At 34.9% G+C, this 17,182-nt stretch overlaps 1 protein-coding gene across 1 annotated transcript in view; it reads right to left on the bottom strand.

Moving 5' to 3' along the window:
* Positions 1-17,182, bottom strand: part of RANBP9 (RAN binding protein 9) — a 97,190-nt gene that overhangs the window by 18,058 nt on the left and 61,950 nt on the right. The window contains exons 5-8 of the mRNA XM_069492893.1: positions 14,237-14,259; positions 6,318-6,502; positions 3,155-3,267; positions 1,059-1,167 (exon numbers count right to left, since the gene is read on the bottom strand). Coding sequence (XP_069348994.1) covers positions 1,059-1,167; positions 3,155-3,267; positions 6,318-6,502; positions 14,237-14,259 — 430 coding nt within the window. The remainder of the gene's footprint in view (positions 1-1,058; positions 1,168-3,154; positions 3,268-6,317; positions 6,503-14,236; positions 14,260-17,182) is intronic.

The raw sequence follows: 17,182 nt of genomic DNA, 5'->3' as shown, positions 1-17,182 counted from the left end.
GATTCAGAAAACCAATAAAAATGCCAAATTTGGATGGCTATCATTTAAAAAACAGAAAGTAAGTGTTACTGACGATATGGAGAAAGTGGAGCCCTTGTACATTGCTGGTGGGAAAACAAAATGGTGCAGCCACTGAGGAAAAGAGTATGGCAGTTTTTCAAAATATTAAACAAAATTACCATAGGATCCAGAAATTCTACTTCTGGGTATGTAACCAAAACAACTGAAAGCAGGGACTCAAACAGATATTTGTACACCTATGTCCATAGCAGAATTTTTGTAACAGCCAAGAGGTGGAAGCAACCCAAGTGTCCATCAACAGATGAATGCATAAACAAAACATGGCATATATCCACACAATGGAATATTACTCAGCCTTTAAAAGGAAGGAAATTCTGATACATGCTACAATGTAGACGAACCTTGAGAATATTACACTAAGTGAAATACGCCAATCACAAAGGACAAATACTGTATGATTCTACTTATTTGAGGTACCTAGAGTAGCCAAATTCACAGAGGCAGAAAGGAGAATGGTGGTTGCCAGGGGCTGCGGGGGAAGAAGGAATGAGTTGTTTAATATATACAGAGTTTCAGTTTGAGAAGATGAAAAAGTTCTGGAGATACATGGTGGTGATGGTTACATGATGTGAACACAGTTAAATGTAGACATGTTCATTTTAAAAATGGTTAAAATGGTAAATTTTATGTATACTTTACCATAAATTTTTTAAAATGCCAAGGAGACTTATTATATTTTTCAGAAGGAAAAATAGACATCCATCTTCTAAATAAGATTTTCACATTTTAAAACACAGAGATAGAATGATAAAAGAGCATACACACAGCAAAAGATCTCATCTGCTTATAGTCCTGAACATAAAGGTATTTTTAATAATCCGTTGCTTAAATGTGCTTTATTACAAAATTATATGTAAATATTTGAAACAAGGTAAAATAAAAATTAAACTATAAAAGCATGAAAATGATTTTAATTATATAACATAACAAATATGTATAATATATTACAAGTGTAACAGTTTATTAAACAAACTCACTTTAATGTGAAAAGAAGATTAGGATTTCTTTCAAGTAAACTTGGGTATAACTGTTGTGTTGTTTCAATGGCTTCTCCCATTCTTCCTGCTAACACCAATTTCTGAATTCCTATTCAGTAAAAAAAAAAAAAAAAAGGCAAAAGATTAACTTTTACAAAAGTAGAAACATAAACATTGTGGATCCTCAGAAGAAAAAGAGAGCTAGCAAAAAGTCTTTAAATAAATTCTCGTATTGATTTCTATTTCTTTTTCTAATATCCATTAGGCAATCCAGGAAAAAAACTCAGACACTAAAAAAATCAGAAAAACAAGTACCTTCACAAACTATTAAAAAAAAATCACAAACATACAAGTAATACAGTTAGAACACCTATTAAGCAACACTGAAGTTTCAAACACTAAAAGACTGTTTTAAAGAAATAATATTAAAATGTCTTATCAAATATCATGAACCCGGCCGGGCGCGGTGGCTCACGCCTGTAATCCTAGCACTCTGGGAGGCCGAGGCGGGTGGATCGCTCAAGGTCAGGAGTTCGAGACCAGCCTGAGCAAGAGCGAGACCCCGTCTCTACTAAAAAATAGAAAGAAATTATCTGGCCAACTAAAATATATATATAGAAAAAATTAGCCGGGCATAGTGGCGCATGCCTGTAGTCCCAGCTACTCGGGAGGCTGAGGCAGTAGGATCGCTTAAGCCCAGGAGTTTGAGGTTGCTGTGAGCTAGGCTGATGCCACGGCACTCACTCTAGCCAGGGCAACAAAGCGACACTCTGTCTCAAAAAAAAAAAAAAAACAAATATCATGAACCCAAGACTAAAAAAAAAATGCTAGCCTTTTGAGTAAGATCTGAATTTAATAGATACTCATTGAGCATTCACTGTGGGTCAGACATTTGCTAAATAAGATGATGGAGGAGAGGCCGGACTCGGTGGCTCGCTCCTGCAATCCTAGCACTCAGGGAGGCCAAGGCGGGAGGATCACTTGAGGTCAGGAGTTGGAAATGGTGAGGATACAAAAGGAGTAAACAATCATCTCTGTTCAGCGATCGTCTCTGTTCAACAGAGCTTAGTGATAGTGAGAAAGGCAAGAATATAATTAACTACAATACAATGTAATCAGTGCTATTATAGCAATCTGACCTACAAAAAAATTTTCACCCATCCATTGTTTTTATCCCTTCACTCTTGTCAAACCATACCCACCCTGATGGACTAACACCACTGATTTTAGGATGGCTAACTGTGGACCAATTATAAACAGTCTCTACAGCTCTGTGGTCACACAGGCCAGCACCAGGACCTAAACAATAAATACTATGATCAATGCTATCTTAAATTTAGATGGCAATTTTAAATTCAAAGATATTTAAATTTTTCACATATTATCTCCACCATCTAATAAGAACTACTTTACTTTAAAAAAAAAAAAAAAAAAAAAAAAACCAACCTTTTCACTACATGTTTTATTTCCTGAAAGCTAAGAAAACGTTTTTTAAGATATGGTAAAGTCGGCCGGGCGCGGTGGCTCACGCCTGTAATCCTAGCACTCTGGGAGGCCGAGGCGGGTGGATCGCTCGAGGTCAGGAGTTCGAGACCAGCCTGAGCAAGAGTGAGACCCCGTCTCTACTAAAAATAGAAAGAAATTATATGGACAACTAAAATATATATATACAAAAAATTAGCCGGGCATGGTGGCGCATGCCTGTAGTCCCAGCTACTCGGGAGGCTGAGACAGTAGGATCGCTTAAGCCCAGGAGTTTGAGGTTGCTGTGAGCTAGACTGACGCCACGGCACTCACTCTAGCTCGGGCAATAGAGTGAGACTCTGTCTCAAAAAAAAAAAAAAAAAAAAAAAAAAAAAGATATGGTAAAGTCATTCCTTACAAAAATTTTTCCACAATTCTTTCTACAATTAGAGTCTTACATAATCATATGTGAATTTTTAAAGCTAACCTTCAAAAATGTCAGTGAAAATAAATTTCAGAGGTATCCATCTTAAATTAATATTTAAATTTTTTAATTTAAAAAAATTTCTAAAAATAAAGTAACCAAACCTATAATCTCAAAACAAATGTTAGCCATGCAACAGTGTCCTTACTTTGTCTATTCTTAATGGAAGCTAATTCTTCTAGAACGGTCTGGTCTGTAGATCTGGCAAAGGCCTCTGCTGTGGCACAGTACCCATGGTGGACTAAATAAGATGAAACCATTCTTAAAAAGAAGAAACATACATCTTTTAGTCAAGCGAATACATGCTTCACACTACAATTTATATAAACAAGGTCTACTCTAGTATTATAAAACAAACCTATTTTCTTGAAATAGTTAAGGCTTTAAGAATTTCAACTTTAAAGTAAGTTGAAAAAAATCATTGTTCAATTCATATAATATTTCCCAAAAAGACAACTGTAAATGCTGTGTTAAGACTACACTCCCTAAAATAAATACTGCTTGAGAATCAAGGACCCTAAGTGACCCTTTCTTTGATTCTTAGATCTCCATTACCCTCAGGTCTCTTCCTATTTATTTCCCATCCTACTAACCATAATTTCTATTTCATCTCTACCATATGATTTATCCCAGTAATATGTCAGTATTTTGTAAAATAACATTTGAAAATAATGGATTAACTCTTGGTGTTCCAAAACTCAACCACTTTCTTTACCCATCAGTTAAATGAGATGGGATCACCAATGTATACAGAAAAAATACTAAGGTAAACCCAGAGAAAGAATCTCTCAGAACAAAGTCTATGAGGGTACTACTCATAAAGGAGGAATCAGCCTTCTAATCTAAATCAATTACTATGGTTTAGCACAAGAGATTACTCAAATATAATTTACATATAAGTGACACGCTTTCAAGTGAACAAGTTTATTTCTTAAAAAGCCACCAAGTTGGCCGGGCGCGGTGGCTCACGCCTGTAATCCTAGCACTCTGGGAGGCCGAGGTGGGCGGATCGTTTGAGCTCAGGAGTTCGAGACCAGCCTGAGCAAGAGTGAGACCCCATCTCTACTAAAAATAGAAAGAAATTATATGGACAGCTAAAAATATATATAGAAAAAATTAGCCGGGCATGGTGGTGCATGCCTGTAGTCCCAGCTACTCGGGAGGCTGAGGCAGTAGGATCGCTTGAGCCCAGGAGTTTGAGGTTGCTGTGAGCTAGGCTGACGCCACGGCACTCACTCTAGCCTGGGCAACAGAGTGAGACTCTGTCTCAAAAAAAAAAAAAAAAAAAAAAAAAAAAAAAGCCACCAAGTGGTTAAAACATATACTTACATCTACCCACAAAATGTAGTTAGAAATACTGGTGATCAAAAAAAATAAAAATAAAAAAGAGGGGGAGGGGTCTGCCGGCCCCCAAGTTGGGGGCCGAGTGCCACTCTTCGTCTTTAAAAAAAAAAGAAAGAAAAAGAAAAACTGGTGATCCAACAATATTAACCCAAATATCTGATATCTCTAAACATTTAACTCTTAAATCTGCCTCCACCTGACACTCCTAAGTGCCAATTAGAAAGTGGCGGGAAGCAGTGGTTCCCCAGGAGGACACTGAGGGGAAGGAGGGAGAAACCTCTAAAAAACAGATTTTCATCTTATCTTACCCAGTTGTTCAAATTAGTTTAAGGGGCAGGGGACTTTTAGCATGGACTTCCCAGGAGGCCATGGTGAGTCACTTCAATTTTCTAAAGAATGGGGTAGGAGAATCCTGGCTATAGGTTAAGATAAACGCTTCCTCTGCTACTATCTTGTTACGATGCTCAGAGGCAACCATTTTCAGAGCCTTAAAGGAAAGTGGCCCCAGGAGAGCAACCCATCCCAGCTCCAGCTCATGGTGACTACAGGATGCTGAGTTGGGGTTGTCTATTCTTTCAGCTGTGTGGAACAAAGAAACTAGTATCCAAGCTCTGTTAACATAGACAATAATAGCTCTAGGGAAGAAGCATGCTTTCAGAGTCATCATCCTGTCTCCAAATCACAATCTCCTCCAAAAAATATTCAAAAAATTTTTATTAAAATTTTAAGAATGTTCAAAGCAATTTAAGGACATTTATGATGAAATGAGATGTACTGATGGTATCTGAAAAGTCTTTGCTATTTTCTTAGCTTTGATTATAATAGTAAAGATGACTTTTTAAATTTAATGGCGTTCATTTCATTTTTAAGTTTATACTATTTCAAACTTTAAGAGCTACCATCTAGTACTAACGATATCTAGGTGTCATCTTTAGCCTTTTAGCAAAGGAAGAGTCTAAAAAGTTGACTGTCATAGGAATTGTATTTTCCTAACTTCCATAACAAAATTCTACTAAAAAAAAAAAAATTCCCTAATAAAACCGGTTGAAAATTTTTGGCAAAGAAGAAATTGAGATAATTTAATTTTATATTACTTTTTATTTGACACCCATTTTCTGCTCTGCTGGCCATCCTCCACCATGGTTATGAATGAATCTAAGTATGCTACATTTAGGAATCCTAACTCCACACTTAACTGTTCCTTGGGGACTCCATTCCTTTATCTTTTCTTACATCTAATAATGGCATATACAAATCAAACATTAACCTTAATTAGTAAGTTTTTTAAAAATTCTTGAGATGGAGGCTTTTGGTAAAATTTTCCTATTTAAAATAGAGGCATTATGATCTCCCCGAATCTAAATGCTAAATAATAAGTATTTAGCAAAAAAGGGATTCTAGTAACTGAAAATAGCTGATGTTATTCTTACAGAGTAACTCAAACACTGGAAAAACTTAGCCAAATCCTGAAATGCAAAATGTACACATCAAGTCTATATCCTAATACATTTTGATGCTTATTCTTATCAAGCAACAATTCTTTTTACTTATAAATATCTAAACTACTGCAGAACGACATAGCCAAGTTCATGTCCAAAACCCAGATATTCTGATTATAAGATCTAGATTATCTCTCTGAACTTATCCTTTGCATCATTATTAAAATTTGAATTGTATAACCTACAGAAATCATTACATCCTATTACTAAGAATAACCTACGTAACCTAATGTCACTTTATCTCCTCCACCACATTAAGTCTGACTGAAATACAATTCTGCATGTGTGTCATCAAATCAAACAATTATTTTTAATTTTGTTTAAATTACTTTTTGAGATTAAAATATAATCAACAATAATCATTAGGATATAAATTTGATTAAACAGCTTCTATGAATACCAAAAGAATAAATGTCTTATAAAAAATAGATTTCTGAATAATGTTAATTCAAATTTCTTTACTCTTACTTTTGTATCATGGTCTGCCACTCTCCTTCGCGATCTCCGATTGGAAATCGGTCTATCTGTGCCTGTATTTTGGTTCTCCACTCTCGCATATAGTCTTCTATATCAAATACGAAAGGATGTTGCCCAAAATTGGCATCAACCACTTCTCCTGGTGTCTGAAGCCCCACAGTAGGATACAAATTTGGCTGTAAGACAACGTATTTCATTAAAACACCTATCTATTTTAAGTAAAGACTTAGTCTTTCAATGATACCATTAAAAGAATGGAACTACAAATTCACTTCATGACATTTTAAAATCCTGATCAAAATATTAGTAGAGGAAGATTAAAATAAATGACCTAAAATATATTATATGTTAGATGAAAAAATATCACATCCTGTGATTTAATCAAAAGAAAACCAAAACAATCTAAGACACCTATTTTATTTATTCAGAAACCACACTGAATTATACCACACGGCATTATACTTGTAATATATGAAGATGTAATTCTTCCTCTTAAGACTATGTCATGTAGTAGTCACAGAAATTCAGACATAAACATGTACACAACTCAGGTTTATCTCTGATTTTTATATGTGATACATTTCTACAAACTCCATGTTAAAGCTAATTATCATAAAAGTACAAGCCTGGCCGGGCATGTACTATTTTATTACTATTTTCATTTATCTGTACAGCTGGGATGCACGCCTTTACAAAGGGGAGGTGATAAGAACTTAACTATAAGCAAAACACAGTGCCATTAAGAGTGGGGATTCTCCATATAAAAATAAAAACCTAAATGTACGTATTTCAGAGAAGGAAAAGGATGAAATTGAATATCCTAACTCAGAAACACATTTAGATATATTCCAGGATTTCAAGGCTAAACAATTAAGTGTAAAAGGTGGTAAAACTTCAAGTATACGAAAAATACAAGAGTCCTTCTTTTGCTCTATCACTAATTATTAATAGTTGTTACATCTAAAGGGAGAATGAATTTCTGAATGTCTACTAAATGCCAAGGTTTAATCATAATAATCCTGTGTGGTAACTATTATTATTTCTGTTACAAAGATACAGAAATTAAGGATTAGAGATTAAATAAACTGCTCGTGACTGTTCTGCTAACAAGTAGCACAGGTGGAATTAGAACAAAGGTTCGTCTGACACCAAATCCAAGGATCAGTTTTCCTTCTTATAACTCCAAATCCTACCACATCTTCATTCTCTGTATGTACGTCTTATTTCTTTGCTTTACTAGTATCACAAGTATTTTCAGTATAAAACAAGGTAAAAATTAAAAGGGGATAATTTGTATGTGTATATAAGATGTTCAATAGATTTCAAAGCAAAAAGCTAAGAGGATGTGCTTTAAAACAACTGTTCAATCAAGCAAGAAAAATCAGAAACAAAAATATTGTGTCAGAATATCAAAAAATATGAAGTACTACCGGATTATGAGATTAAATGGTTAAATCAAAATATGCCAGTGTGTTGATTCTTAATGATCAACAGAACTAACAAGTTTATATAGTTTTAAGCCCCAAACAGGTGAGATACAAAGTACAGCATTCTTATTTCACCAATGAGAACTGAGACCTAAATACTTTAAAGGCACAGTCCAAAAGCACACAGCTTGATAATGGCACCACATAAAGGAAGAAACTCATGTCTCTCTACGTCCAGTACAGTATTGTTTGCATTAAAACCCACTGCAGAATTATGAGATACTTTAAAACAAAAGTATGTAAGGCCAAAGGCAATAAAGAAATCAATAGAGTGAAAGGCAATTCTGCTCATTAAGCAGAGTTTAGAAGTCTGATATTCTGGATTGTCCAAATAAAGATTCTTTTAAAATGATTTGCTAATCTAAATTTCCTTACATATTCAGAAAAATAATTCTATCAACACTATAAAAGACAATCAACATTCATGAATTTTCTGGTAAAACTGTTCCATAAAAGTTTAAAACTTACTCATGATAAAACATGCCAAAAATATCAAGACAAATGGACTTTCTACAAAAACCAATCTTCCATACATATGACAAAGAATCGGTATTCCAAATATACAAACTATTCTCACAATGCAGGAAGACAATGATTACCAGTTCAATTTCTCAAAAATGGCAATAGACACATAGGGAATTTGCAAAAGAAATACAAAATGGGCCGGGCGTGGTGGCTCATGCCTGTAATCCCAGCACTCTGGGAGGCCGAGGTGGGCGGATTGTTTGAGCTCAGGAGTTTGAGACCAGCCTGAGCAAGAGCGAGACCCCATCTCTACTAAAAATAGAAAGAAATTATATAGACAGCTAAAAATATATATAGAAAAAAATTAGCCGGGCATGGTGGCACATGCCTGTAGTCCCAGCTACTCGGGAGGCTGAGACAGGAGGATCCCTTGAGCTCAGGAGTTTGAGGTTGCTGTGAGCTAGGCTGACGCCACGGCACTCACTCTAGCCTGGGCAACAGAGGAGACTCTGTCTCAAAAAAAAAAAAAAAAAAAATTAAAAAAAAAAAAAAAGAAATACAAAATGACAACATAGGAAGAGACACTTAACCATACTCTACTTTTTAGAATATAAATTAAAAACAAGATCTTTCTTTTTTTGAACATCAGATTAAAATTTAAAAGACTGAGAATACCCAATGTTGATGAAAGTTGGGAAAATAAACATTCTCATCCACTGTACACAGAAATGTAAACTGACATAACCTTTTAAAGAAAAAAAATTTGGAAAAAACCATTAAAATTGATAGTAATTTCACTTGTAAGAGTTTAATTCTATAGAAAAATAAACATGTGCAAAGATGTATGTCCTGCAGCATTATCTGTGATGGCAAAAAAAAAAACGTTTACTGTCTAGCTAGGTGATCTATCATATTCATCAAATCTCAGATTCCAATAATAAGCTATACCATTATTTTATGTCTGAGGAAAAAAACTGCAAATTAAATAGGCCATAGATTCTAAAATGCATTCCCATTTCAGAAATATTAAAATATGAAAAAATGTTCATCTTAGAATTGATGAACTATGGTAGTACACTCATACAATAAGATATTGTAAAGAGGCAAAAAGAACAGAATAAAAAATGCATTAGTGGACACAGAAAGATGACCTATACACATCACTAAATGAAAGCAAACTACAGAATAATGTACATACTATGGCTCCATCTTTTATGTAAACATTTAAATAATGTTCATACTGGCTTACATGTGTTTAGAAAGAAGTCTAAAAGGATATACACTCAAGTTAAAACAGCCATCACAGCTAAAGAAGCTGGGATTATGAAGAACTTCTCTTTCGTACATTTCTGTAGTTATAAATACTTTTCTCATTTACATATTTGATACTACATACATCTGTAATTAGAGGTAGATAAAACCTTGAAGTAATATCAAGTCAGTTTGGGCTCATGGAAAAGTAATTGTAATTTTTATACCATTTACTCAATCTTAAAACTGGAGTATTTGGGGGAAGAGGATTAAGAACACAGTCCTTAACTTGCTAAACTACACATTTTAAAAACCAACAGCCTTTTAAAGCACACAATTCAATGGTTTTTAGTATATTCACAGAAATGTGCAACTATCATCATCCAATTTTACAACATTCCCATCATCCCAAGAGAAACCCACTGGCAGCCATTCCCCCAATTCCGCTAATAAACCACTAATCTACTTTCTGTCTCTATGGATTTGCCTATTCTGGACATCTTTTATAAATGGAATATATAATATGTGGTCTTTTGTGACTGCCTTCTTTCATTTAACATGTTTTTCAAGGTTCATTCATATGGCAGCCTGTGTCTTGATTATAGATTTACATGAAATGTTTTCCAGGAAAATGTTTCTAAATTTAAAAAAATTACTTCTGCCTATGTAGAATTAGACTGAACTAAAATAATTTCTTAATGAAAAGAACAGAAAAATAAATACCATTTCTATTAACTTGTGAAAGACAAAGACAGATACTAAAAATATTTTCAATCTAGAAATTGTTCAAAAACAAAATAAATAGCAAAATAGCATAGCTTTGTTCTATAGGTATTTAAAAGATTTTCTCTAATCAAAATGAAAGCAAATAACATAGCCATAAAAAGATTTCAAGTCAGAGTCCAGAACTGGAGAGCAGCATCATTTTAGATGAGAATAGCAAAGGAATATATACCCAATCCCAAACTGCATTAGTTTATAGTTAAAGTCATTTCTCAAACAGGTGAGGTTAGCAGAGAAGAAAAACTATTTTGAAAAAGATCTAAGGTTTTCAGAGCTGTATCAACACCCTATGTTCCATAACAGGTGCAATATGGTCTAGGCAAAATGGTTTTTCTGCAAATATGCTCTCTCCCAAGATTCAGTGGTACAACTAGCTAGTGACAGCTCATAGGTACGCAACATAGAAATACTTCCCTGGTGCTTCAAGAGAAAGACTTTTCCTTCTTCTTTAAGTGAAGAAGTGATATGTAGGCATGTGGAAGTCCCACAAGATTTACAGTCATAAAAATGAAAAACTCTTAGAAACACTATATTAAAAGGAAATCTCTAACCACCACCCTACATACTGTTACAACAAAGTTGCACATCATCATTGGTTAGCTATAGATGAAGGGAAAAACATAACTGGTGACTCAAAAGTTGGACAGAAAATAATTACAAGCACAAAAATAGTCAACATGTCTACAACCAACCAATCCTTTTCCAAATGATCACCACTGTATCTAACAACAATAAAAAATCTCACTCTGACAAGTTGGTTTTACATGCTTAGTGCCACCTTACAAGAGAGAAAAATAACAGCCACTAAGCCCTTTAACCAACCAAATACAACTTAGGGTATTCCTAACAGAGCCTCTCAACAACTAGGGACCACATCAACCCACCTACCAGAATCTGCACCTACACTCTCTGCCATCTACCTGTCAGCACAATGCTCTTCTCAAAAGCCCATCCCTCTACTTATGCACCTGCCTACCTCTCTCTATACTATATAAACTTTTTTGCTTGCTAGTGAATCACTTCTATCAGCAAACAAGTATCCTGCCAAATCTCCCAATTCAAAAATTTTTTTTCTACTTCTCTCACTTCCACTACCAACTATTATTCTATTTCTTTCCTCCCTATTGTGGCCAAAGTCCTCCAGAATTGTCCAATCTATAATTTCCCTCTTCTTTTTCTCTCTTATGTCTAATCCAATCAGGATTTCTCCATCACTCTGCTGAAACTTTCTTGTCAAGTTCACCAATGACCTCCACTCTGCAAAATACAATAGTCAATTCTTAGTCCTTATCTTATATTATGTGTCACTGGCATGTGATACCACTGATCACTCCTTCCTCCTTGATGTATTTCTTGGCTTTTAGGACATCCAATTCTTGGTCTTCCTCCTTACCTCACTGACTGCTCCTGCTCAATTTCCCTTTGCTGGCTGTCCTTTTCTCCGAAATTTAGCATGCCCTAGAACTCAACCCTTGGTCCACCTCTCTTTCCTGTCTACACACATTCCCTTGCTGATCTTGACCAATCTCATGACTTTAAATAAGACTCAAATGGCAACGACTCCCAAATTTTCACCTCCAGCCCAGATCTCTCTTGAATTCCAGGCTTGCATATGTAATTGCATACTTCACAACTTTTAACTCATCCAAAATTGAATTCCTGATCTCCTCCCTCAAACTTGCTCTACCTATATCATATCAGGAAGTGACATCTCCATTCTTTCAATTCCTTAGGCCAGAAATCTTTTAGTCAGATCCTCTTTCTAACATTTTCACACCCAATCCTTAGCAAATTCTCTTGTTTCTCAGGTGGATTTTAAAAGAATATGATTTTTGTTATTTGGTTTTTTCCATTTAACTCTTTAATCCATTTAGAACTTGCTTTGATATAAACTATAAGACAATATCCTAACACTATGTATTTTTTCAAAAAAATAAACACTTATTCCATTACTGCTTATTAAATAATGCTTTTTGGTGAGCAATTTTGATCTGCAGACTCTAAATCTTCCTTGGCTTAAAAGTTATTTTCTATTATAATTTTGATTTCTTCTATTTTTTTCTACATTTTCTTAAGGAATATCAATAAATCTATCTGCAGATTTGGTGTCTATTCTCTGCCTCTGAATATTCCATCATCTCTCTCAAAACATCTCTGAAATTAGAATGCACTTTATCATCAATGGTACCTTACAATCACTACTGGTCAGGCAGCTGTCACTGCCTGCACAGGTGTGAATTTGTTAAAGAATGAGCTCACTGACAAACTCTGGGACTTAATTGTTTTCCCCGGTCGAAAGGCTGGATAATTGCAACTTCTTAGACATTTTAGTCAACTTAAGACCAACTGAGAAAGGAATATCAGAGTCCTGGTTGTTGTCAGAAAACTTTTGGTTAATATCACCTCCTGGTAATATTTAAAATATTAAACTGTACACTGACAGTATTAAACTGTGCACAATGTGATCAGCAGCTTGGAGGAATATCCCAGAGATGTAACAGAGAACTCTTAAGAAATGTTCTTGATGGAGAAGACAATATCATGTAGAAAAAAACAGACAACAACTCTAAAATAATGATTTTAAAGGCTGGGCTCTGAACATGAAGAAGTTCTGGTAATTCCTTAATCAATTTATATTGCTTATATTATCCTTTTTAGGTGTGCAACAGGAGATACGGATTATAAATCTAAGTTTAAATAACCCTATGAGATCATTCGATGAGTATAAAATACAAATTTTAAGTGATAGGAAAATATTATGTCATAGTTTGTTGGTTTTTTCCCCCCTTGGTATCCAATATGATGCATATTACAATTGAAAGGGTCTTAGATTTGGTAAATAAGATACCTAGGATCAAACCTCTACTGATGAGTGTCACTGTCATCCCTTGCCTGAAGTTCTGCAAGGTTCCCCTCAGAGGCCCCCTCACTTCTACCCTTACTCCCTCACATAGTCCATGTTTCAACCCAACAGTCAGAGTGATCCCGTAAAAGCCATATCATGACAACTAAAACCCTGCAATGTCTTTGTATCTCAAACAGAGTAAATGTTCAGGCCCTTCTAGGTGGTCTAGCTCACCCCTCCTGCATCATTTCTGACGCATCTCCCACTACTAACTCATCTCCCACTACGCATGCTCTGCCTTCCTCACTCCTCTCTACCATACCTCATGCTATTCTTCAAACAATCCAGGTGTGCTCCTTTTCCTGACTTTTTTCCTGAGCACCTTTTCCCTAACTTTACTCTGCCTGGAACATTCTTGCTCTACATAGCCATTGGGCTAACTCCCTCAATCCTTCAAAAGTCTTTGCTCAATTCTCAACTTGATCAGAGGTGAGCACCTTGTACAACCTTGTGTACTACCTTTGGCACTCTCAGCTCTATTTTTTCTCTTTTCTTCCAAAATACTTTGTAATTTTAAATGTTATAATGTACTTATTTTTCATGCATTACTTATTCTCTAACTCCCCTAGCTTGAATACCGTAAACTCCAGGAGGACACAGACCTTTACTACCAGTTTTGTTGAACAGTGTATTCCAAGCACAGAACCTGCTACATGGTAGGCCTCAATATAGCTGGGGTGAATAGATTAGAACTGCTGTATAGCCCTTTGCTGAAAAGTCCACAGACACCAAAGAGACACATTTTGAATGAATGCATGGTGACAATAAAAAGTGTATTTTAAGTAATCAATTCTGATTTATTTTCCTTTGTGCAATGGATCCAGTGCAATTTGGAACTTAATTTTGAAGGTCTATACCCAGGGTAGCTCAAGAAAGGATCTCTATTCTATACATGGCATATAAATTTAACAAATATCAATAAAACTGCATTCTAAACTTTCTAAACATGCTCAGTACCAGTTTCCTTATACTTCCTTTACTTAAAAATGCAAAACTGCTTTTAAAAAATTATGTCTTACCGGTAAGTCGGTGAAAGCAATACCTAAAAAAAAACAAAACAAAAAACAAAGTGGCATTAGAAGCTATTTATCAAAGGCAGACTATAGTTACAAGCTGAAGTTCTAACTAAAAAGAAGGAAAAGAGTAGCACAGAAAGAAACGGAAAAATGTTAAAGCCTAAATAGAAAATAACAGGACTAATTTTTTTATCAGTTAACACTAACATTTATGTCTGAGTGAATGTTGTTCCCCTTCAAGATCATCAGCCTAGCTAATCATACATAAATTTTGCTTCTGGGATATTGCCATTGTCTCCAGGATTTTTGAAATGGTTTTAGATATACCTCCAAAGCTACTTTAGGAATTACATAAGAAAACTGGTTGCAAAATAGTCACATTTGATTTTTTACCCCCAAGTTGCATTATCCAGCCTCATCACTTAATCTTCTTCAATTAGATTTAGCTTTTAAATAACATTGAATGCAAAGAAAAGAGCTTTTCTGTTATAAAAGATGAACAAGGGAAAATACAGTGTTTTTGCTTCTTTAAAAAAATGTTTTTTAAAAATATATTCTTTAAGAAAGTACATTCTTTAAATAACTTTTGACTACCCTGGAAAAACTTAATTCCTTCTTCAAAAGATAAAAATTTACACAATTGAGAATTTCTCTTGAGTAGCCTTTAACAATAATTTCAACAGTCATGTTCCACCTGGAAATGGCAGTATCATTGGAATGTCTACTGGCATCCCAAAGTGACGATTTAATAGTCTCTTTTCAAATATTCAAATATATTACTTAGCTGAAAATAATATAATAAATAAATCAAGTATTTCTGTAGGACCTCATTGGTATAGTAAAGAGTAAGCTCTAGAATAATGAGAGAGCAGTAGAGTTGGTGAGTCAGTTAATCTCAATTCTTCCAGTCTAAGCACACACTAAAACAAAACCAAAAAAAAGCAAACCAGCACTGCGTGGTCTTGGTCACCATTGAAAAAATGAGGGCATTTCCATTTAATTACTTTAAGGTCTCTTCCCATTTGACATTCTATGCCTCTATGATTGTGCTGTGCCAACAGAAAACACACTATCCCACTCTATTTATTAAAACAATAAAATTAAAATGCAAACTGATTATATATATATATATTTTTTTTTTTTTGAGACAGGGTCTTGTTCTATCTCCCAAGCTAGAGTTCAGCGGCGTCATCATAGCTCACTGCAACCTCAAACTCCCAGGCTCAAGTGATCCTCCTTCTTTAGCCTCCCAAGTAGTTGGGACTACAGGCATGAGTCACCACACCTGGCTAAGTTTTCCACTTTTTGTAGAGATGGGGTCTTGTTCTTGCTCAGGCTGGTCTCGAACTCCTTGCCTCAAGTGATCCTCCTGCCTTGGCTCCCCAAAGTGCTAAGGTTACAAGTGTGAGCCACTCTGCCTGGCAAAATATTATATACTTTAAAAAATAAATGTGTAAAAATAGTGCTTTGTATTTAGTAAAACCCTGTTTTTATAACTTTTAAAAACTAGTGAATTTCTTGCTCACACCTATTACATAATCCCAGCACTTTGGGAGGCCAAGGTGGCAGGATCATTTGAGCCCAGGAGTTCAAGATCAGCCTGGACAAGATAGTGAGACTCTGTCTCTACAAAAAATAAATTAGTCTGGCATGGTGGCACATGCCTGTAGTCCCAGCTACTCGGGAGGCTGAGGCAGGAGGATTGCTTGAGCCCAGGAGTTCAAGGTTACATGAACTATGATCACACCACTGCTCACTGCCTGAGCAACAGAACAAGAGCCTGTCTCTTACAAAAAAAAAAAAAATTAAGATTAAAAAGAATACAGGAAACAATAAAAAATACTTTAACTATAACTATATACATTTTTATGATTTTTCATAAAATAGGCTAGTCAATTATATTCTCAAAGATGTCTATAACAAAGACTGTCTAAATTTATATTGTTTTAGCAAAAATCCTTTTTGACAGTAATTATTAAAATCCTTGCTCTTTACCAAAAACTAATGAAAAATCTAAATTAATTCTACAGATTAACATTTTTGAATGCCAAATACAGCTACCTCAACCTGTACATGTTCAACCTGCCACTTTAACAGGTTGGTCTAACTATTTAAAAAATATTTTACACAAAATAAAATTTCCGATATTTGCAATTTCCTAATTTATCAAGAGGCTTTTGGAAAAGTAATCTTCAATTGATAATATTCAATAAAATAAAGTCAAAAATTCTCAACATACATACTGAAATGTTTTCTCCCTTATTTTTTCAAATAAAAACCTTTCCATTTCTCTTTATACAGTAAGCAAATGTATATTTTGAAAACCTTCCATGAGACAGAAACCAAAGATATATCAGCTTTTAGGCAGAAATTATCCATTTAGGAAGTATAAGGGAATAGTAACTGAATAGTATTTTATCTTCTAAGATGCTGGAATCTAGACCAGAGGTAAGCAAACCTTTCCTATAAAAGGCCAGACAGTAAATATTTTCTGCTTTCCAGGCCAAAGGGTCCTTATTACAAATACTCAACTCTGTCATTTGTAGCGGGAAAGCAGCTGTAGACAATATGTAAATGAATGAGTATGGATGGGTTCCAATGAAATTTTACTTAAAAACAGATAGGCGGAGTGGGCCATAGGTGGTAGACCCCTGTTCTACAGGACCAATTTCTGCTAACCAATGTTTTACCGCTGTATCCCTGGCACCTAGACCAGCACCTGGCAAACAATGACACTAAATAACATTTAGTGAGTACTCACTATATGCCAGACAATGATCTAAGAACTTTACATGCATCATTTCAGTTTACTCTAACCACTTTAATGTGGTAGGTATTCTAGTGATCCTATTTTACAAACTGAGAAAACGGACACACAGAAATATTAAGTAACTTGCATAAGATCACGTGTTATAAGCCAGGAGTCAAACTTAGGCAAGTCGGACTAAA

The sequence above is a fragment of the Eulemur rufifrons genome, chromosome 18 (genome assembly GCF_041146395.1).
Source record: "Eulemur rufifrons isolate Redbay chromosome 18, OSU_ERuf_1, whole genome shotgun sequence".
NCBI lineage: Eukaryota > Metazoa > Chordata > Mammalia > Primates > Lemuridae > Eulemur > Eulemur rufifrons.
The sequence above is the reverse complement of the archived record's forward strand: the minus strand, read 5'-3'. Positions and strand labels throughout refer to the sequence as shown.